The 21406-nt window shown below is 51.4% G+C and overlaps 5 protein-coding genes across 5 annotated transcripts; 2 read left to right on the top strand and 3 right to left on the bottom strand.

Annotated features, from left to right (window-relative positions):
- Nucleotides 1–106: 106 nt before the first annotated feature.
- On the top strand, nt 107–2846 carry DSM5745_10070 (mRNA splicing protein SYF1; the record flags this gene model as incomplete). The annotated part of the gene is made up of 5 exons (XM_026752086.1): nt 107–148; nt 207–323; nt 376–429; nt 491–2502; nt 2564–2846. The coding sequence occupies 5 exons, from the start codon at nt 107–109 to the stop codon at nt 2844–2846; spliced, it is 2508 nt and encodes an 835-aa protein (XP_026599148.1).
- Nucleotides 2847–3687: 841 nt separating this feature from the next.
- Nucleotides 3688–8715, bottom strand: DSM5745_10069 (Sec7 domain-containing protein; the record flags this gene model as incomplete). The annotated part of the gene is made up of 6 exons (XM_026752085.1): nt 3688–4023; nt 4080–4456; nt 4515–4621; nt 4679–5067; nt 5121–5463; nt 5525–8715. 6 exons carry the CDS (start codon nt 8713–8715, stop codon nt 3688–3690), a joined length of 4743 nt encoding a protein of 1580 aa, XP_026599147.1.
- A 1376-nt stretch (nt 8716–10091) lies between these two features.
- On the top strand, nt 10092–14816 carry DSM5745_10068 (putative Rho guanyl nucleotide exchange factor; the record flags this gene model as incomplete). The annotated part of the gene is made up of 3 exons (XM_026752084.1): nt 10092–12321; nt 12380–14208; nt 14259–14816. The coding sequence occupies 3 exons, from the start codon at nt 10092–10094 to the stop codon at nt 14814–14816; spliced, it is 4617 nt and encodes a 1538-aa protein (XP_026599146.1).
- Nucleotides 14817–15150: 334 nt separating this feature from the next.
- Nucleotides 15151–17318, bottom strand: DSM5745_10067 (tRNA lysidine(34) synthetase; the record flags this gene model as incomplete). The annotated part of the gene is made up of 3 exons (XM_026752083.1): nt 15151–16838; nt 16889–17128; nt 17186–17318. 3 exons carry the CDS (start codon nt 17316–17318, stop codon nt 15151–15153), a joined length of 2061 nt encoding a protein of 686 aa, XP_026599145.1.
- Nucleotides 17319–17710: 392 nt separating this feature from the next.
- Nucleotides 17711–21102, bottom strand: DSM5745_10066 (WD repeat protein; the record flags this gene model as incomplete). Its single annotated transcript, XM_026752082.1, has 7 exons — nt 17711–17968; nt 18027–18195; nt 18243–18331; nt 18378–19315; nt 19362–19572; nt 19622–20870; nt 20981–21102. The coding sequence occupies 7 exons, from the start codon at nt 21100–21102 to the stop codon at nt 17711–17713; spliced, it is 3036 nt and encodes a 1011-aa protein (XP_026599144.1).
- Nucleotides 21103–21406: the final 304 nt, after the last annotated feature.

Here is a 21406-nt window from a genome sequence, read left to right as displayed (position 1 = left end):
TTTTTACTGCGAATACGCGTTGACCGTGTGAGTTGGTCCCGCTCGATTGAGTGGCGCAATGCCAGGGACACTTCTGCCCCCGAGATCCCACCGGCAACACGCAGAGATGGATCGATCGTCGGCCTCGCGGCCTGACCTATACTTGATTGTGAGTATATTGAGACCAAGATGGACAAGCAGTTGCTAATATTATGCTCTCATTATAGGCCGATAACGATAGCGTGTACGAGCAGGATCTCCTACGGAACCCCGGCAGCATCAAGCCATGGCTTGCGTACATCGAATACAAACAGCAGAATGGGACGCTTTATGAGCAGGCTTTCGTGGGTCACCCTCTTATCGATGCGCTTGTCCGCATACTGAACGATTCAATAGGTTATGGAGCGTGCTTGTAAACAGCTCCCAAGGTCTTACAAGCTGTGGAAGATGGTACACAAAACATCGCCCTCCCGGTCGATATCTAAGTAAATATACTAACAAATCGCTATAGTACTTGGAATTCCGGACAAAGCATCTCAAGAACCGCAATGCGACAAAGTACCGGGCTGAGTTCCAGAAAGTCAACGCGCTCTTCGAGCGTGCCCTAATCCTGCTCAACAAGATGCCCCGGATTTGGGAGATATACCTCTCTTTCATGCTTCAACAGCCGCTTGTCACCCAGACCCGGAGGACGTTTGACCGAGCTCTACGAGCACTACCGGTAACTCAGCACAACCGGATCTGGAGACTCTACAAGACTTTTGCGCGCTCTGCTTCTGGTCAGACTGCTGTCAAGATCTGGGCCCGCTACATGCAAATCCACCCGGAGAATGCCGAGGAGTACATTGGCTTACTCGTGGAGATGGGCCAATATACTGATGCCGTGAAGCGATATATGGATGTTCTCGATAACCCCCGATTCCAATCTCGAGATGGAAAGAGCAACTTTCAGTTGTGGACTGAGATGGTTGATTTGCTGGTTTCAAAGGCGAAGAAAATTGAAACTGGTCCTCAGTCTGGAATTGATGTGGATGCGATCCTTCGCAGCGGCATTGATCGATTCGCTGACCAAAGAGGCAAACTGTGGGCTGGACTTGCAACGTACTGGATCACCAAAGGCAACTTTGAGAAGGCGCGCGATGTCTTCGAGGAGGGTATCACGACAGTTATGACGGTCCGTGATTTCACTCTTATCTTCGATTCTTACGTCGAATTCGAAGAATCCATCATAGGCAACTTGATGGATGCTGCAGCTGTCCGAACAGATAACGGAAAGGCTGACGAAGAGGCCGATTTCGATCTTGATTTGCGGATGCTCAGATTCGAGCAACTCATGGACCGGCGTCCGTTCCTTGTCAATGACGTACTGCTCAGGCAGAACCCCAACAATGTCATCGAATGGGAGAAGAGGGTGGCTCTTTGGGGCGATAACAATGTCGAGATTGTCCAGACATATACTGCCGCGATAGCCGCCATCAACCCCAAGAAGGCTGTCGGCAAGTTCTCTGAGCTCTGGGTAAACTACGCTAAATTCTACGAGCGTGGAGGAGATCTAGATTCTGCACGTGTCATCTTTGAGAAGGCCGTGAAAGTTCCATTCAAGTCAGTTGCCGAACTCGCCGAAACATGGTGCGAATGGGCAGAGATGGAGCTGCGCAGTGAGAATTTCGATAAAGCTGTTGAGATCATGGCCAAAGCGACGCAAGCCCCGAAGAAATCCACTGTCGACTACTTTGATGAGACGTTGTCTCCTCAGCAACGCGTTCACAAGAGTTGGAAGTTATGGAGTTTCTACGTCGATTTGGTGGAGAGTGTCTCATCAATCGAGGAGACTAAAAAGGTATATGAAAGGATCTTTGAGCTGCGCATCGCCACTCCGCAGACCGTTGTCAACTATGCCAATCTTCTAGAGGAGCACAAGTACTTCGAAGAATCGTTCAAGGTATACGAGCGAGGCCTGGACCTCTTCACCTACCCGGTTGCTTTTGAACTTTGGAACTTGTATTTGACCAAAGCTGTTGACCGGAAGATTGGTATTGAACGTCTGCGGGATCTGTTCGAGCAGGCTCTTGACGGCTGCCCTCCGAAGTTCGCCAAACCCCTCTACCTTATGTACGGTAACTTGGAGGAGGAGCGAGGTTTGGCCAGGCACGCAATGCGTATCTACGAGCGCGCAACTCGGGCAGTCTCCGACGAAGACCGGTTCGAGATGTTCGAGTTCTACATCACTAAGTCGGCCTCAAACTTCGGCTTACCCTCTACGCGCCCGATTTACGAGCGTGGTATCGCCGCTTTGCCCGATCAAGAGGCCAAAGAGATGTGCCTCAAGTTTGCCGAGATGGAAAGAAGGCTCGGCGAAATCGACCGTGCTCGTGCCATTTACGGTCACGCATCCCAGTTTTGTGATCCCCGCACTAATGCTCCATTCTGGCAGAAATGGGAAGCATTTGAAGTCCAGCACGGAAACGAAGATACCTTCAAGGAAATGCTTCGTATCAAGCGAAGTGTTCAAGCTCAATACAAGTACGTACCCCAGTCCGAGATTTAAAATTTACTCAGACACAAGCTAATCAATTTGCCACAGCACGGACGTCAGCTTCATCGCCTCTCAGGCTATCGCCCGTGGCCAGCAACAGGCCCCTGAAGGCAACGAAGGCGCAGCTGAAGCAGGGGGAGAAATGGACACCGAGACCGCGGATGCCATGGCTGCCTTGGAACGACAAGCACGTGCGCCTATCGGCTTCGTCGCGGCCAGCACCGGGCCTGAAGGCGGCAATCGCCCTCCCCCTGCGGGTCAAGCCCCTGTGGCTGCCGCGCCAGCGAACCCCGACGCCATTGACCTCGACGATGAAATGGACGCTGACTAGACCTCTTTTTTCAACTCTGATACCGCGTCAATCCCTCCTCTTTCCCTCCAAGTCTCATGTACCACGCGCGGCCACACAGACGCACCAATGCCGCAGTTGCAACCAACGATTGTCTATCTATTTATCTTTCTTCGATTTACTACCATAACAATATCCTACTCTTACCATCTCCTACAATTCTCAACGGCTTCGTTCATGATCCAATCTTACTAGATCAATATACCTTTCTCGATCTCATCTATCACCTAGGCAATCTCAAGTGGGTGTTTTTGGCAGTGTCCTGTGTTTGCATCCTCCTACGGTGTACACCTAAATATATCAATCTCCTATGTATCACTTCTTTTTACTCTCTGTTCTTCCAATCGTGTCTTACTACACTCTGCGAGTTCAAGTCAGCCACTCCTTCAATCAAACTGCGATACCTATCTCCTTTTCAACGCGATAGCGTTGTGTACAGATGAGATGAAATCTACATTGAGATTACCGGGGACTTTTGGTTAGAGTATGTACTGTTGTTTCGAAATTTGAAAGTAGATCTCCTCAATAACCGGACCGCACTAGTTGTGATGTAGAGGACTGATGTTTCTGATTATATACATGCACAGAAGCACAGATTCAGCAAATAAATGCCAATCAAAGAAACTTATGATACACATCATGATGCTCTAATAGCATAAACATTACATGAGAAAGACAAATAGTATATCTACATACGCCTATCTAGTTAGTAGGTAACCTTATGTCTGAATTCAAAGCAAAGCATGTCCGCGCTATAAATGCCAAAAAGAAATGGAATGAGAAGAAAAGAGTACTATAAGACGAGCACAATGAAACGTCTAAATTAGTCCGCCTTTTCAGGAGCCCTCTCAACATCGGTTTTGAGAACTTCAGGAGCAAGTGCCTGATTCTCCTTTTCATCAGGGGTATCGGTGGTAACTGTGTTGGTTGGTGGAGGAGAGCTAGGGGCCGATGCTGGCGGGTTCTCCTTCGGCGCGGGAGGGGGCAGAGGCACGTCGGGGAAGATTTCCTTGAAGAGATCCGGTAGGAAGCGCTCTAGGCGTTTCTTTGTTTCGGTCCAAATGTTCTCTTTGCTGGGGTCTTGGGTAGGTGGGACGAGGTGGCCTTGGTCTGCCATGACTAGAATAATGTTCTTGATGCTTTCGGGAATGGCTTCCTCCTGCAAAGAAAGTTAGTTATCTTTCGAGAACATGGGATTGATTTGGAGGAGCTTACGAGACTGTCTCCCTGACCGCTGTTCATCATCCGGTCTAGGATATCAAGGATCTTGAGCCATAGTTCTAGCATGCCCTCAGCGTTCGGAAGCTGGTCGAGATAACGCAGGAAAATTTTGCAGACCAAAGTTGCTGCCTGAACACGAGTCTCGCCCATTCCGAGGGGGTCTGAATGGAAGACTTCCGGCTTCAATAGCCGCAGGATTAACGGGAAGAGAACCTGATCGAAGATGGCTGTCCATTCCTTATCGGATTCAATGTCGACGGATAAGAGGGACCGTTGTAGAGTCGATACAGCGTGATGCCGAATGTCCCGACAAGGGTTGGTACACTGTGAGGTCAGAGAGTGGAATATCGGTGACCAATATGCTGACCAAGCTAGATGATGTCAGGTATGAATTGCGGTGTTATTTCGGCCTTAGGAGTGTGCACAAACCTTCACCGTCCTCCAGGTGTGACTGCTTGATTAGGGTCGGAGCTCGACTAGTAAGTTGGTAGATGAGGCCAATAGCGGTCACACCGCGAGAGACGACTTCGTTTTCGCTAGGAGCGAGTTAGAACTGGCAGTCGATAGCAAACGGGATAAATGCGATGACAAACCTTTGTTTTGGTTGCTTGACACCCTTTGAACGCCGCGCAAGGACGTCTCTCTGCCGTTCCTCGATGTAGCCTACGCTTCCCGCACTGATAAACTCATTTGCAAGGCTAACAGCAGATTCATAGTTATCAGCGGTAACTATAGGAGGGTTCGAATCAACAACAGCCTTGAGGAGGCTGAAGACCAAGGGCGCGGCTTCTTTGTGCTGGTGCAAGCGTTGTAGGATGGACCAGAAGTCCGGTGAAACAGTGATCTCATTCCGCAAAAGGTTGCCATCGAAAACGCATCGTGAAAGGCCTTTAACGATCGGAACGGCGACGCTCTCTAAGGTGTCTTGGTCAAAACTAGAAATTCCATGAAGGATGACGGGAACGCGAGTGAAGGGTTGTTCCTGGAACATCATCAGTATGTCGAACGAGTGCTGAACAAGTTGGCGGATCATACATGACTCAACCGGAGTAGGTTCAATAAGTAAGTTGTCACCCGCGATAGTGCCAGAGAGTGAAGGTTCCTAGCATCTCGAATGAAACCTTGAAGAGAGGCCAGGAGTCCTTCGCCGAGGCTTTCAATTGTTTGTTGGTCGCGGAGCGTAAGAATGGCGGCCAATTCCAACAGGTACATCATTCCGGGTTCGTATTGACCTTTACCAGTGTCTGGCCTGGAATTCGCTCTCGTGGAGGGAAGTGGCCGCTCAGGCTTCACAACAATGACCGCTGGGGCACTTTCCTCAGGCAACTGAGCAAGTAGTGATTCTACTATCGTCGACACCGTTTCCAGGGGAAGGGTTCTGAACAGAAAAAAGAGTTGTAAGCATAAAATGTCCGTCTCGAAGCTGGTATATATCTTACCTGATATTCGAAAGGAGGTCGTCAATAGAACATGCGCTGACGCAGTCTACAGTGCACAGTGTGTTGTCAAGCTCTTCATCTGACGGCTCCGGAGGATCATCTGCTGCGTAGCTAGAAAGGTAAGATGTAAAGGCAGACAGTAGCCCCGTGTCATTGCCCCGTCCGTCTCGGTCTACAACCTGCGAAGGTGGTTGCAACGGGATTGGGGGGATGTCGAAATCTGCGTTCAGTGTAGAATCGAATGGCGGAATGAGGGAGTTGATGAATAGATTTCGAAGAATCTGAATGACATGAGCCCAGCCCTGCTGAAGCGAATTCTCGTTATTTGCCAAAACTCGAAAGAGCACAACCGTAGCCAATTGTGCCCTAAAGTCTCGCCCAAACTTCACGGCCAGCTCGCTGACCATGACACTCTTGTTTCCAGCCTGCACTTCAGTGTTGAGAGCGGTGCTAGGAGGCCTCGCAGTGGCGAGGGTGCTGATTGAGGCAAGGGAAAAGACAATGCGGTCAAATGCCTCCGTCAAACCATAACGGGCTGCTATTTGAGCGCACTGGTCAAATCCCATTACCACACGAGAGTATACCGCATCGTCCGAGGCAGACATGAAGACATAAGATAAGGTCGCGACTACAGGTTTCCAGGTAGCCGCGAACATGTCTGCATCGAAGACATTGGTTTGACCAACGGCTAGTTCACCGGCGGAAGCGGACTTTGACAATAATTCCCTCCAAGCATAATCGAATGCGTGTTTGTTATCGTGTTCATCCGGTAGAATGATTTCATTTTGTTTAATAGAATCATAAATCTTCTCTAGGAACTCGGGAGCAAAGTCCTGGCCTGCATTAAGGCCTCGCAAGTTCTTTGAAAAGTCGGCACAGGACATACGACTTTGAGCTTTCATGTTAGGATTGTAGAGAGTGGTGTTCAGCATGATGATGGCGTAAGTTAGGACAAACAGCGAATCCTTGTCAGCAACCTCCGAGGGCTGAGCTTTCTCGATATACTTTTCACTGAATGTAGAGACGATTCGCTCGATTAATGCTGATTCGCCGGGAAGCCGGAATGCACCGAGTAAGTCTCGAAGAGCGTCAACCACAGATTTGCCAGTGAACTCAAGCAGATCGACGAAGGCGTCGAGAAGGCCCTCGTTGGATCGCTTGGAAATAAATTCTCCAAGGACTTTCTTTGACAATCGGGTAGTTCCTCTCAAAAAACGGGCAACCTGTACAGGATCATCAGAATTCTCAATCACATCATGGGAGGTCAAATAAGCTATCGCCCCTTTAGGATCGTCGCTGTTGAACTTCTGGGCGGCATGCACAATAATCCTCTTCGTGTCTCGTTGATGTCTCAGACGTTCTTTTGAGGGGAACCCTTCTGTTGCAGGAACGTCATCGAGTCTGTCGTAAATAGACTGAATGTAACTCAAGAGGGCGTCGAGACACAACGGAGGAACGTTGGTGGTGCTCCATGTCGCTGAATCGGGGAATGCGCTCCGAGACAGTAGGCCTATCATGTCCTCACACAGATCAGCACGATCAGCATCGCAGTCATAATTGACAAAGAGCTCGACCATGAAGCTGGGAATGCGCGCTAGTACGCCAATGCTCTCGACCATCGCTTCTCTTGTTTCCGGCCTCCTGGAGCCGCCCTCCAGCCCAAGCTTCTGTCGATCCTTCACGGCCACTGGAGTTGACCGCCCGCTGCTACTCTGCGAAGGAGGCGGTTTCACCACCTTAGGTGCTTGCGGAACTCCTTCATAAAGAGCAGGGTTGATGCCTGGCTCCCTAGGTATTTCGACCCGCGGGTGGAGACACGCAACCAGATATGATAGATAGAGCTCTTGCTGGAGTTTCAGCACGGGGCGGCAGGTCAGAATCAGTGTGCCAGCCACCCTAAGAGAGCTAGTGAGGATCGCCAGGTTCTCAGACCGGACAAGCTGGAAGAGATGCCGACATAGATCATTTTGTGCCAAAGACGCTAGGCTAGGATGTCTAGCAATCGAGGGACCAGCAACTTCCAGTGCCACATCAATTATTCGTAGCGCCATTACTCTCATGGGGTCCGTATGTTGCCGGTTTTCCGGGTCCAAGAGATCGATGAGCACGCGAAATAGCTCACGAATTGAAGCCAACGAGTAAGGTTTTACTTCCTCACCCAGGTCATCTTCGGGGTTTGGTGGGGCGGCAACCGCGTTTCCATTCAGCGCTTGGTCAGATGAACTATCGTAGCTGGCATGGTCGCGGTCCGTGACAGCGGTGTCCGAACCCATGGCAGAAGGGTGCTGCGAAGCGACTGTATTTCCATCGACAGATGGATCCATTTTTAAGTTTGTTTGCTCGCTCTCGTCAGAGTGATCCGGCAGTCGTGTCTCGTTATCCGAGGGTTCTGCATTGGCATCCAATACTGACAGCCGCATGAATATGACCTGACACATGTTGACCATAGCAATCTCGGCAGACCTCCGGAGCACTTCCGAAAGGCGGACCTGACAGCACATGCTCAAACCTGTTTCCATCATCTCACAGACACTCTCATCCCCAAGAAGTTCTCCCTCTGGCCCCGCTAGCATCCCTTCCATCAACTTCAGAATCCTCAGCAACACAATCTCATCGGCGGCAGAATCACTGGCTTCAAACCGGCAGTGGGTGATTGCTGCAGACAGCAGCTGCATGGCCATCGAGATCCTCGGAGAATTGCGGTCGATAATTTTGTAGGAGAATAACTTGGTCAAGGCGAGCAGGGCAAGGGAAGTGATTGCGGCGGAAGTTGAAGAGGAGCGGACGACCTGAAGGAATGGGTGTAGCAAGGCCGGGGCGTCGAACGACTTAATGTCTTTGCAATCTCTGAGGTCATTCCGTAGTCGGGTAAAGGCAGATATCAGAGGGTTATCCTGTATGCTCTTGCCCTTCTTCCCCCGCAGTCCCCACCGATTGGCGAGGGCATGATCATCTTCCGCTGAGGAGAGCCTGGACCTTGGGCGAGTAGGTGTGTTTCCGTTAAGCGGGCTAGAAGGGGTAGAATTATCCCGATCATAAACACGGGAGACAGTACCGCTGCCCAGAATGGCCGCAACGGAGGAGTGAGCCCATCGGGCATGTTTCCGCATGGCCGAGGTCACGGTAATGCATTCTGTTGTCACTAACGCGACGGGATCGACGGCGATGGGAAAGGAGGAAGAGGACGACATGACGGGCAAAGCGAGCGGCGGAGATTAGGGGTGCCCGGTGTAAGAACGACTCAAGTCATGGCCGTTATAATTGAGTTGTATAGATAGTCCAGGCCGCGGTGGATGTGGACACAATTCAGCAGCTCAAAAGGCGGAGAGGGCTGATTGCCTGTTTGGAGCTAGTGCGTACTAGCCAAGTTGGGATTAGCTGTACCTATTACTCAGCACTGTTCCGACCAATCAAGGCTTGGGGAAGTGTATATGCCACTCTCTTAAGCAAAGTACTACGGAGTAGATAATGATCTCGTGATTACTCTGGGTGATGACGAAGAGAGCATCTAAAAACTTCAACAAAGGACCCCGGTCAGCTGCAGACGGAAACAACTCTTAGTCTTGCAGAATAATAGCCCTCCTGTTGGGATGATCCTTGGTTGAGCGGTGTGGTTCAGGTGTTGTTGATAGCTTCAGTTCCCCACCCAAACTCCCCGTAAACAAACCCGACAGAAGCCCCGACTTGCAGCTCCTTGCTTCAGGATCCAATATAATCGGAATAATCATCAGGGCAAGGAGTCTGCAACCAGCCCCTCGTGGCCTAGTCTTCTTTTCTTTTTCTCACCGGATCCTGTTGACAAGGGCGACCACCACCAGCAGCAGTACACGTGTTTCAGTGGGTGGTTTCCGGTCTTGAATAGAATTGCGCCAGGATGAATCCTGTTAGATCTCGAGTAACTAGAGTAGATAGATCTACTTAAGCCAGTGGTTTGTCTGAAGATGATGGGGAGCCCACTGCATCAGCTAATGCTGGGTGGGCGCAAATCATCTGGAGCTGCATCTCAACCACAACAACAAATCACCGTCTACACCAAGTTCCATCTCCTGCCCAGCTCCCTCCGATCGTCTGCCAGGGTCTTCTTCCCAGGGTCCTGTTTTGAAGGAGAGGTCGTCTCCGGTAGTTGAGTGGTGTGACTGTTTTTCTATTTTCCTACTTTTCTTCTCCTCATTCTCCTCATTGCCACCGTCGTCAGCCTCGATGGAGGGGCTCTCTTTCGGCTTCCGTCGCATCGACCTTTCGCTCACTCGTTGATTATCTCCTTCTCGTCAGGCTTATCGGCTGTAATATCTACACCATCTTTCTCTATCATGACATCCATCCTTTTTTTTATGTTTCCGTTTCTCTAACTTTGGATGGGTGTGCTCTTCTGTCGCTCTCTCTCCACAGCTGACCCTCCGGGCTGCGTGCCAGGTAGTGCCTTGGACTGCCAGCAATCGGGTTCAACTATTCAGTTCCTTCCCTAATTTTTCTCTGTTCTCTCTTACGACTATTAATCTAATACCGATTTATCGCTCTTTCCGTTTCGTGCTTTTTGTGCGCGCGCCGACTGCCTTCCTCGCCCACCATGGCGACCTCTTCGAGTGCCCCGTCGGACCTGCCGCTCGACCAACTCAACCTATACCATGTCGCGGACCCTTCATTATCGTCTGTATTCGTCTTCTACGGCCCTGTATCTACCGCAAATGCAACCGTGAGCAGTTCGCGCATTCAGGCGCATATCGTGACCCCCGCCGGATTCCAAAGTTACCCGCGCATCACCGTCTCTCCCGCAGCACCACTGTATGCGGCCGTCAACCATTTACCTCGAGATAAACAAGGCGACGAGGTTTGCCGCGGGTTGGCTGTCAGTATGCTGAAGTACTTCGCCGAGTTATCTGATCCGGCAAAGGAATGCTTGCAGGCTCTCGCCCGTGCGGGGAAACCTGGAGGACAGATTCCAAAGATGTTCGACGAGATGCACGCAGCTGATTTAGCGAATCGCATGATAAAGGTGGAGAATACAACGGATATAGTGCGCGACATTCGGGGCGCGTTTCAGGAACGCAAGGTTCCATGGGTCGACGTTGATGTAGTGCTTCCCGCGGGGACCGTCCAACCTCCCGAACCACCCGATCCTGATAACCAAAGCCCGGATGAGCCTGCAGATACTGAAGACACCATTGATGTTCACTATGGAAAATACTCGTCACTCATACGAGCGCTGGGAGCGCCCATGTTCTTGCCAACGTCCAGGCTGAAGCGAGCCCCGTCACAACCGACCAATGTCAGCCGGTCCAAGCTTTTCTCTCAGAGCCAGAAACAATCTCTTCGCTTGACTATGTGCGAGGTTGTTGATACAGAGGAAAGATACGTGAGCAAGCTGTATTCACTCGTATGCGAAGTCGCGGAGGAGTTTCGCGCAAGAGCACAGGGAAAAGGACCCTCAAGTACCAGCCCCAACGAGTCCGACCTGGCCACCTTGTTCCCTCCATGTCTCAATGAGATATACGATGTCAACATGGGATTCTTGGAAGTAATTCGCAATGTCCTGGAGGATACGGAAAGGGATGCTATTGCCGATATCACGGAAGATTCTGAGTTATCATCTTCCGCCTCACAGCGGACAAATGACGAAGAACGAGATGCTATCGGTGCTGTCGCTTTTGCCAATGCGCTTCTAGAGTGGTTCCCAAAGTTCTCGCAACCTTATGGAGACTACATGCGTGCTCATAACGCCTTCACCCAGACATTGAACTTGTTCATGCGGGACAAGAATTCGAGCTTCTCCAAGCGCGTATACGAGACTGGGGAACAGAAGCTGCGTTCTCTACTTATGGAGCCTGTCCAAAGACTTCCGCGTTATAGTCTGCTGATTGACACGATGACAAGCAGCCTCCCGCTGGTCCACCCCGCTGTTCGGCCACTATTGAAAGCGCGGGATATTATCAAGGACATCTGCTCACTTGATGATCCGTCTTCTACAAATCATGACCAAGGCTTTCGACGTCTGACAGAGTTGGTAGACGGATGGCCTTCCACAATTCTACCCACCGGCCGTTTAATTACTGCTGTGGATTTCAACGAGTTGTCATCGCCATATCACTTGGACTTTGCTGATGTTGACGCCGATTCAGGGATCATGCTTCTGTATAAAAACTGTCTTGTGCTATTATCGAAAACGCCGGAATGTAAAATGACGGCTCGTGGGTTGATGGCCGAGCTTGATAACGCGTCATCTACGGCCCCAGGCGTTGCCGGGCCACTTACATCTTCGGCGGAAATTCGAGTCGTGCAAGTATATGATCTTCATACGGTGCGTTGCATGCAATCTACATGCGGTCGGATTCTATTCCTTGCTCCTACCGCGGTGACATCGAAACCTACTCAAAATACCACCGTGGATCTTCTAGCATTGGAGCCAGTCGCAATGTACGGGGGCCGTGCAGGCCGGCTTGTTGAGGAGATTATCAAAGCAAAGATAGAGGGCAGGTTCTCAGAAAGCGAAAGGGAGAGTGGGAAATGGTCGCTCCGATGTCCATCCGGCACTGTGGGCAATCTCGGTATCCTGGCATGCGTGTTTGAAGACGAGCAAGGCGTGCAGATGAGCCGCCCAGCTGCGTCAAAGATCAGGGTCGTATTTGACACGCCGAAAGCAGTCTGCAGCAAAGCGTTGACCGATTCCGACCTCGAGGTGGTCATTTCGGTATCACTGGTTGGTGACGACCAGTATCGAGTGATCGTGGTCTCGATAGTAGGTACATCCTCATCAGACATCGTGAGCGTGGATAGTTTTGTTCCGGTATTCTCAAAACGCTGTGAGTGACTTTTCTACCTTGTTTTTTGCGAATGATGTACAAAGACTAATTAGAACAGTGCTGAATGTCCTTCAACCTTTACATGACACCAGGAACAGACACATGGCGGAGTCACTAGTTCACTCCAACTTTGCTATTATCAAATACCTTGCTGGCCATGTAGTAGCACAGTTCAAAACTTCCCGCGGTTTCCGTCCACCTTCGCCGACAAAGCTGATCGCAAACCTGCTGGGTGGGCATTCAAGAGAGAGTAGCACTTCAAGCTCGAAGGCGCCTGGGTCAGCAACATTATTGGGAGAATTTCCTAAGATGCCTCCTCCTCGTGCCGGCCACTCACGGTCCAATACGTTACCTTCCTCATTTCCGGGCAAAGAAGAGACACCAGTCAAAGCCTCTATCGTTGGCACGGTGCCATCCAAAGTATCCGATAGCCCCTTTGCTGTCCTAGAGCAGACATTTGCTGCCTATGTCCTCGCGCTTCAGTGTCGCAGCGGGAATATCGTCGGGCGCACGCTTCGAGCAAGGGACAATGTAGATCGCTCAGCGGTGAATGAGCTCTACAATGTCCTTCTAGAAGACCCTGCAAAACTCCAGGCGGCGGCCGAGGTGGCGGTTGATACTCTATTTGTGGCCTTCGAGACGTTCATGGAGAACGCGTGGAAAGAACACATGGGACCAGTGCTTGACCCCTCAGGCTTGCGACTGCTCCAGAGCCAATTCGACACCATGTATCCCCGTGAATTTGAGGAATGCTTTCACAAATTTCTCGCCGATATGAGCCCTCAAAACCGCCGCGCTCTCGCGTCGCTCATTCGCCTTCTAGCGGACCTTCTCGATGCCTCCGGGAGTGACGGTGACAGGGGCGCTTTAACGGCCGCGTTCGCTGAAATCCTGACAGCAGAAGGTGACCCAATGCAGCACATATCTCTGCTAGATAGATTGGTGGACGACTTCGATCATCTTTTTGACGAGTTCGTGTCAGGTGGCTCATCACTGGAAGGGATATTGACCAGCGAGCTAACCAGAACTACCTCGCAAACTCCGGGGTCTGTTGGTTCTAATGCGTCGTCTTTTCGTAAGCGCTTCGGCTTTGGCCTGCATCGAGAGAACTCTGGAGAGGGCAAGGTAGCTTCAATCCTCAGGACCCTCAGCAAGAACAAAGGGCCCAACGACTCTGAGCCGGGGACGCCAAGGGGTTCCATGCTAGTCCGCTCAAAGTCAATAGACGTCGACACGAGCCTAAGCTCTCTCCTGCGTCCCGGTTCTCGTGATCGTTCTGGTCCTTCTACGTCACAGGAAATGCTTCGACGGCCAGGAAGCTCACAGGAAGACCCCCAATCATCATTGAAAGGTGTGTCGGGAAGTGGTGTAGTGAGGGTTCGTCGAAGGCGGAGGAGCTCCCTGTCCGATATGCGACCAGGGACGGCGTCCTCAGACGTCTCCCACGTGTCGCAAAGCAGCCAGGCACCACGTCCCACGACCCCCGGGTCTTCTTCAACTAATCTTCAGGGTGACCTTGTTACTCCCTTAATGTCTGCTCGGCCTCAGACTAGTCATGGCTCAGGATCCACCGCCCGCAGCGTATCGCCCTTGAAAGGCAGTCCGCCTCCAAGAACGGGTTCTCCAAACAGGCGGTCCCCCATCCGCCCAGTCACTCCCAGTCGGAAAGAGAATGTCGACCCAAGATACACCCCATCCGAGAGAAATGTCATGGATAAGATCGAAGAATCCGTCTCTCCCACTGAGCCGAAGCGCAGGTCTGGGATTTCCCGAACCCCTGCTCTTAAAGAGCGGGTGGCGCAGATCAATGGCTCGGAGGCAAAGCGCCCGCTTTCGTCGTCTTCGCTGACCAGATCGCAAAGATTACGATTGCAAAGCCCCCAGAAGGTACGTCTTCTATGCCCCTAGGCTTTGATGCGGCTAACGTGTATGTGAAGCTTCGGGATCGTCTCCAATCTGAGAAAAAGACACAGTCTCTTGAGCAATCAGGGCTGAGGGACGAACTTGAGCTGATTGGCCAGGAACTTAGAGCACTAAGACCGTCACCGGTGCGGCTACGGACAGACACAGCAACAGTCCACGGCCCTTCGGGAGACGATGGCGTTGGCACTGCAGCTGTGATCGCCCGGATGCGGAATCTCGAGTTGGCCTTCGAGGCATTGTCAGGGGAGCTTAAAGGCCGAACCTCTGCGATGGAGAAGGATCTAGAGTCTTCCCTAGTCCTTAGCGAAAAGCGGGCCAAGAAGCTGGACGAGCTGTATCGCCAAGCTAGTGCCGAGAATGAAGCCCTGTATGACCGTTTTAATTCGGAGCTCAGCAAACTCGCGAAAGAAGTGCGAACGGGTGACGGGGAAGAGGCACTGAAAACCCAGTTATCGTCCGCTATGGATGAGATTGGGAGGCTAAAGAAGGAGAACTTTAGACTCAAGCGTGAAGTCGGCGGTCTTCGAGCTCAACAAGCCGCAGTGGCTCTGCTCAGGGCAAGCACAGACTAAGCACTCTTCAATCTCCAGCCTTTGGTCTCCTACTTTTTGCATCGTCGGGGATTTTTTCTTTATAACCGACATAAGCATATGGCGAATGAGCGTTGATTTTTGTATTTCCTCTATGGACTTGGTGGTTATGGCGTCTGGATTTGGATAGGCTCAAATGGCCTGTGTATGGTTCTCGGGTCCATGTTGAAAGATGCCATTCATGTCACTTTCATGTCAACAGATGGTCCGAGGTTGGACCCTTCTAGTCGGTGACACTACGGTGTGTGCCAGGTTACTTTCCCTCATTATTTAGTTCCATATTGTCTCTTGTTACTTGTAGATTAGCCTGAATAGCTTACACCGACCCCATGAGTTTCAACGCCTCAAGGTCAATCATCTTATACTTCCATTCCCATGTCAACGCCCACGGCATAGACTCTAATGCAGGAAACCTTAGATCCATCGTAGGCAGCGCCAACGGCACGTCAAAACCCTCCTCTTCCTCCACTGCAAGGACGGGAATCGTAAACAGTGACTGTCCGGGTGCGTCCCGGTCTAGGGCTGCGAAGAATGAACCTGCGTCGAAAGTGTCTTGGCTTTCGATTTCCTCCTCGTCTTCGTAGAACTCATCATTCTGACTCTGACTCTCATTGCGGTTTTGGGTTAGCGGGTGCTTCGTTATCGTCATCGTTTTCCTCTTAGTGATGTTATAGAGTCGTTTGAGGGGCGTGAGATCTGATTGCCGGAGCGGGCGGATGACCAGCTGAACACGCCCTTTTTCTCCTTCTTTCGGTTCTTGACCAACAGCATCCGAGTTGGAGGTGAACATAGAACGCAGCGTTGTCATTGAAGCCCGGATCCAGAAGCGGTTGTCCCATAGTGTCCACGGAACAGTGCATTGTGAATTAACCTCGGCGTGCGGTCGTATTGATTGGCACGGCGCTGTGGGAATATCCCTGCTAACATTGAAGCGGAGGACGGGCTCGCGGCGACGCATGTACGGTTGGCGTGTCAGGAGCCATCTGTCACCATTATGATGCTGGTCATGGTTGGAAGATTTGGAAGGTAGGGGGTGGAATAGGACGCCGCCTAGGGTGAACGGTTTCCTGGGCTGCGTCCTAGTTTTCTCTTCTAGTTCGGGCTCTGGATCTGAGCTGGCAGAGCTGGTAGCGTTTGAATGGAAAACACGGGCTGTGAAGTTTACGAAGCTGCTCAGCGGGAAATGGTTATCTTCGTATGGCGAGACGAGGTCCGTTATGCGTCGGAGGGTGAGGGATTGGAGTTCTTGGAGGCGTTGCTGGGATAGTTCTTCCCCATGTTCGTTTTCCTTTTCGTGTTCTTCAGGAGACGAGGATGGTGATGAAGCGGGCGAAGGCCTAAATTGCACAGTAATTGACCCCGACGCAAGCGACGTATCAAGCAGTCTCGTTTGAGAAGCAAGAATCTCATCAGAGAGGCGATGCGAGTCGCGAATAAGGCCCCGACACTTCCCAATCAACGAGAGTACAGACTCATTCTGTAAAGCGCGGGGCAGAGACTTCGAAGCTAGCAAAGAACGAATAGCATTCCGCGGCGTAAGCGTAGGGTCGAAGTTCGTTGGGTCCGAGACATAGGGAACATTATTCTCATGGCATGTAGCAAGGAGCCTTGCTTTCTTGAACGAGAGGAGCGGTCGGTGGATTAGGATGCCTCCAGTTGAGACTTGTACTTCTGCTTTCTTTTGCCCCTGTCCAGACGCAAGATATTCCTCAGCATGAACTGTAGCAACATTTCCGCTCCCTGCAACCCCATGCAGCCCATGGCACTCGGGAATTCTCGCAACGGGCGCAATGCCCGCTAGCCCGGAGCCTCTAGCACCAGAAGAGAGTCTCCAGATCGTCGTCTCGACATTGTCGTCCTGGTGGTGGCCCATGAGGAGGGCGTCTATGCACGCGTCCCGGCATGCTTTGCCTAATGCCTGGAAGCGCAGGCGCCGGGCGTGCGTTTCAAACGCTGAAAGACTGACGCCTGTCCAGTCCAGTGGGAGGATTTGCGTTGTGATTCCTGGGTCACACTTAGTAGGCTTTAATGCTGAGAAGTGAATCCCTACGCACCCAAATTTCGGAGCCATCCAGCAACAGTGTTGGCTTCCTCTGTGCTCTCTGGCCGGGCTTTATGGTCGACAACGAAGGCTGTTACGCTTGCTTCGTCATAGCCACTATCATTGCCATTGCTAGATAAGATGTGGTGTTCTTGCTCTGGCTCTTGCTGCTGCTGTTTCTGCCTTTGGAGTTCCCACTGTCTGCATAGGTACGCCAAGGCCATGGAATCCGCGCCTCCGCTTACAGCTAGGCCTTTATTACCATCAGTATCGAGTAGCAAGTTATCATCGAAACGATGGGTGTACTGACCCAATTTACGAGGCAGGGCCGAGACCGTCCTCGGGCGAAACCGACGCGACTCAAGCCATGTTCGCTGCAAGGCATCCGTGAACTGCGGAACGGTGATGACGCTTTTTGACCGTAGGAGGCATGATTGGGCCATGTAGGATCCATACGAGAAGAGTGCGTTGATCAGTCAGTCTGGTTAGGTATCTGCGTGAGGATGGTTAAAAGTCTTGCCGCTTTTACGCTTGAGAGATAGGTACACGTGACGCCAATACAACCACCAGGTACGCATTCATGATTGCACCAGATTTAGAATTCCTGTACAAGTTGGCCTAGTATTGTTGCAAATGACTAATATATACAGATTTGGCAGGGTAGGTACAGAGAGTAACATCGCTAAGAAAGAAGAGAGATAGAACAGAGGTATCGCAGTGCCGCCGTATAGGCCCAATAAGTATCACCGACGCGCGCAAATGAAGCAGAAAAACAAGAAGTATTCTAACAATCAACCTCTTCAGTACTGGAGCCCACCGAGGTAGAGAGTTACGGTCAAGTATTATGCACAGACGCCGAACCCGAGGCTGTGCTGCCATGCGAAGCGCTCGCATCCTCACCATTAGGGACACCGCCTGATTCGGATAGGAGTTGCTGGTTGGATGGTGCTTCACCCTGGCCGTTGTTATCATTGGCAGACCCTATCAGTCGGAGCGTCTTTTTATCGTTGGCCTTGTAATGGAGGACCATGTCGGTAGCATTGCGCCAGTGAGTCACCTTGATGGTGGCAAGGGTCATGTTAGGTGGTATGAGCTGTTTGCGTTGTTAGTGAATAGCACTGGAGAACTAATTTAAGCGCGATTAGGCTTACTCTGTTCTGGCAGTACAGTTCAAGGTACTCCTCTGGTTTCAGCGCGTCCTGCACGGGGTCATTCGTTGGTTCTTCTATACGTTCTGATACATAGGCCAGGATCTTCTTGGCTCGAAGCATCCTGTTGGCGTTCAAACGAGAATTGTTGGGCGTGCCGTTGATGCTAGGGCTACATGTCGTCAGTAGTGCTCTAAAATTATCACGGCCGGTACTTACGTCTCTGGTTTGACGACAGGGGGTAGCAAGTCGTCATAAGGCTTCAGCGTAAATGCGATTTTGACGGCTTCCTTAAAAGGCATTTGGTTCTGATAGGTTAGAGATGGGCTGATTAAGGTATCTGAGGTAGCTTACCTTCAGCAGCAGATCGCCTAGCCAGAGCGGTATCGCCTTCTCAAGCTTCTCCCGATCCTGGCCAATATTCTCAAAAGTCCCCCTGTAGATATCTGAAGCCACGACAGAGTCTCCCGACTCTTCCTGAATGAACACCACTGTCCGAGGTGGTATCTGCAGCTCAGGTGTTTCGCTCTCGTCACTGGGTGCAAAGGCCGACACTAGCTCCTGGCCCGGATTAGCAGAGAGATACTCCTCATACTCATGACGCGCTCGATCAATCAAGCCGCTGAGATTGTTCTCAAAGACTTTCTCTTCTTTCACAGACGTCTTCTCAGGTTCCTCCGGCTTTTCCTCCTGAATCTGAGGCTTAACTTCGGATGAAGTGCGCCCCAGCTTCTTGGGGAAGTCCATCCGGAACTTTTTGCCAAAGAGTGAACTACCCTTTTTGCGCTCCTCTTTGTCGGGCTCCCCAGCTTGTGTAGGTGTTGGCGTCTGCTCGCCTGGTGTTGGTAAAGGCTTGTCCGTATCGATAGGTGCATGTGACTTAGGAGACGAGAAGTAATCGCTGGACCTATCCGACATTGAGCTCCGGGCCAGATCGGCGCTCTGATGCGATGTCAAGTGATCGTAAGACTCCCCAGGAGACGTTCCCATGTTAATGAAACTGTGCCCATGATTGAGGACTGACGACGTCAATGAACCGGGGGTTGTGGCCAAGTTTATGCCATGGCCAGGGATTAGCGGGCTGGCAAGAGAATCACGTCCAGAGGGGGAAGATGGATCCAACGGTATCGGCAAGGTCAGCTTCCCAGGGATATCCACGGGTGCGGAGACGCTATGGGATGCCATTTCCTCTGCCCTAGCTTTGGCTTGTGCACGGTATTCAACGTCACGCTTGACTTGTTCATGCACTAATGGAGCAAAGAGCCACCGTAGGACCCATTTCCCCAGGTTTACTATTGTTGTCAGTAGAAGAAAGCTAGTCAACAAAGGCAAACATACATCGTTGGTCTTCACGAATTTGTGAGTAGTCTGTTAGGTCAGCCTCATCCGCGTATATCTCTGCGTCGAAGCATCGGCCTGGCTCGAGTATGACAGACAATCTCCCGGTGCGAATATCAATCGTGCACCAGTGCGCAATGCTCTCGTTCGTATTGACCTCTAATTCCACATCATCCATATGGCGTTTGCCGAACGACTTGATGGGCACACACTTGGGATCATTAGCGGGATACATCCTGTCGGAGAGAATGGCAATATACCTTAAGTAAGTCCCATAAAACAACTTCGCCCGCGGAGTCTTGCGTCAATGTACGTTTCCGGTCGTTCAAGAGACAGTACTTGATCAATCCATGCTGGCCCTCCACCGTCTCCTCAGGCAACGAATAAGCGGGAACTGTGAGCCCCAGTTCATCGTCCATGTCCGGCCGAGGCGAGGGCGGTTGCCCATTCACGGCGGAATCGCCCTGTGGTATCCGTGATGTAGGCAGTGTAGATGTGTTTGAGAGAAGCAAAAGCGACTCATAGGGAATCGTAGTTGGCTTTTGTTTCGGGGACGACTTGTCATCTGGTTGTGTTTTATCAGTGTCTGAAAGACCACCACGCTCTTTAGGCGCCTCGATTTCGGCGGTCGTATCGACATCGCTCCAGCGGTTAATGCTTGATTTTGGCGTCGCAGTCCAGATATGATCACCAGCTGCCACAACTTTAACCACGCCCTCGTGCTCCTGCAACGCAGCCACACAAATCCCCTGCTCAATATCAGCATTCCTTGTGTCGGTCTTGGCAACCAGGCCGGACCGATCGCTGGAGTAGAAGACTGAGAGATCCGGACGGTTAGAGTACAGCGACCACACACTGTCGTTGTGCATGGTCAGGGTATGCATGCATCTGCCCGCCGTCAGAGACCAGATCTTGACGGTCTGATCGGAAGAAGCCGTCATGATCGTATCACCGTCACCATTGATTAGGATGTCCCTGATGTTATCCGTATGTCCAACAAACTTGGTAATCGGTTTCCCGGACTTCGGATCCCACAATCTCACCAGCTTCTCCGGCCCTCCACTGGCGATGACGGAGGACACAGCACCCAAAGCGTAGACCGAGCCCTTGGCACTCTGTTCCGAACCTGATGCGTCTATGCTGAGGATCCGGCCGTGTCCATTGAGATCCCACAGATTCACCTTGTGGTCCAAGCCGCCAGAGGCAACCCATGTCGAATGGGAACCCGGACTCGCAAGAGTCTTGACATAGTCGGTATGTTTTCCAATCGGTTCTGGGACGTCAGTGGACTCCGAGTGCGGCCGCCATAATCTGACCGTAGTATCCGACGAAGCCGTAACGAGAGCAGAATTGTTCTGTGTCAAGACGATGTCGTTGATCCAATGGGTGTGCGCCTGGACCTGGTTCCGGAACTTCGTAGAACCGGTTTTCGCAGTGGACGAGGATGAGTAAAGAGAAGGCAGGTCGAGGTCCCACGAACAAATTACTCCATCGCGACCAGCCGAGTAGCTTTTTTTGTGAGAGAAGGGTTAGAAACGGAGTCTCAGCGACGACTGCGACAGCAGCGTTTATCTCGTTTATCTCGACGAGCGATGTTGGACGGGGTTTCAATCACTCACAGAGTGGAATTCTCTGGATCGATCGCTAAGCCATTGACGCCCAGCCGATGACCACCTGGTGCATCAGAGGGAGGGAGCACTAAATAAATATCGATTCTTGTGTCAGCCTCGGGATCAGACATTGCGGCCGTGAGATCAGAATGGGATATGGGCGGAGTTATAGAGGACGTGGTAAACACAAAGGAGTGCACCGTCGCCACACAGTAGACTTACCATAAGTGACCCTTTGGTGGCTTAATTTGCGTGCCATGCAGCAGGCGACAACAGTGACAGAGTGCGGGTGAAGCAGTTAAAGTGCGGAGGAACCGGACGATGCGGAGATTGTGACAGGCTGATCGCTCACCAACGATTGATAAGGCAGGCTGCAGTGGAGACAAGCATTCCCTACAAATACAGACAACACAAAGAGCGCAGAAAAAGTACAGA

Source organism: Aspergillus mulundensis, assembly GCF_003369625.1.
Source record: "Aspergillus mulundensis strain DSM 5745 chromosome Unknown scaffold_14, whole genome shotgun sequence".
Lineage (NCBI taxonomy): Eukaryota > Fungi > Ascomycota > Eurotiomycetes > Eurotiales > Aspergillaceae > Aspergillus > Aspergillus mulundensis.
This window is presented reverse-complemented; position numbering and strand designations above follow the sequence as displayed.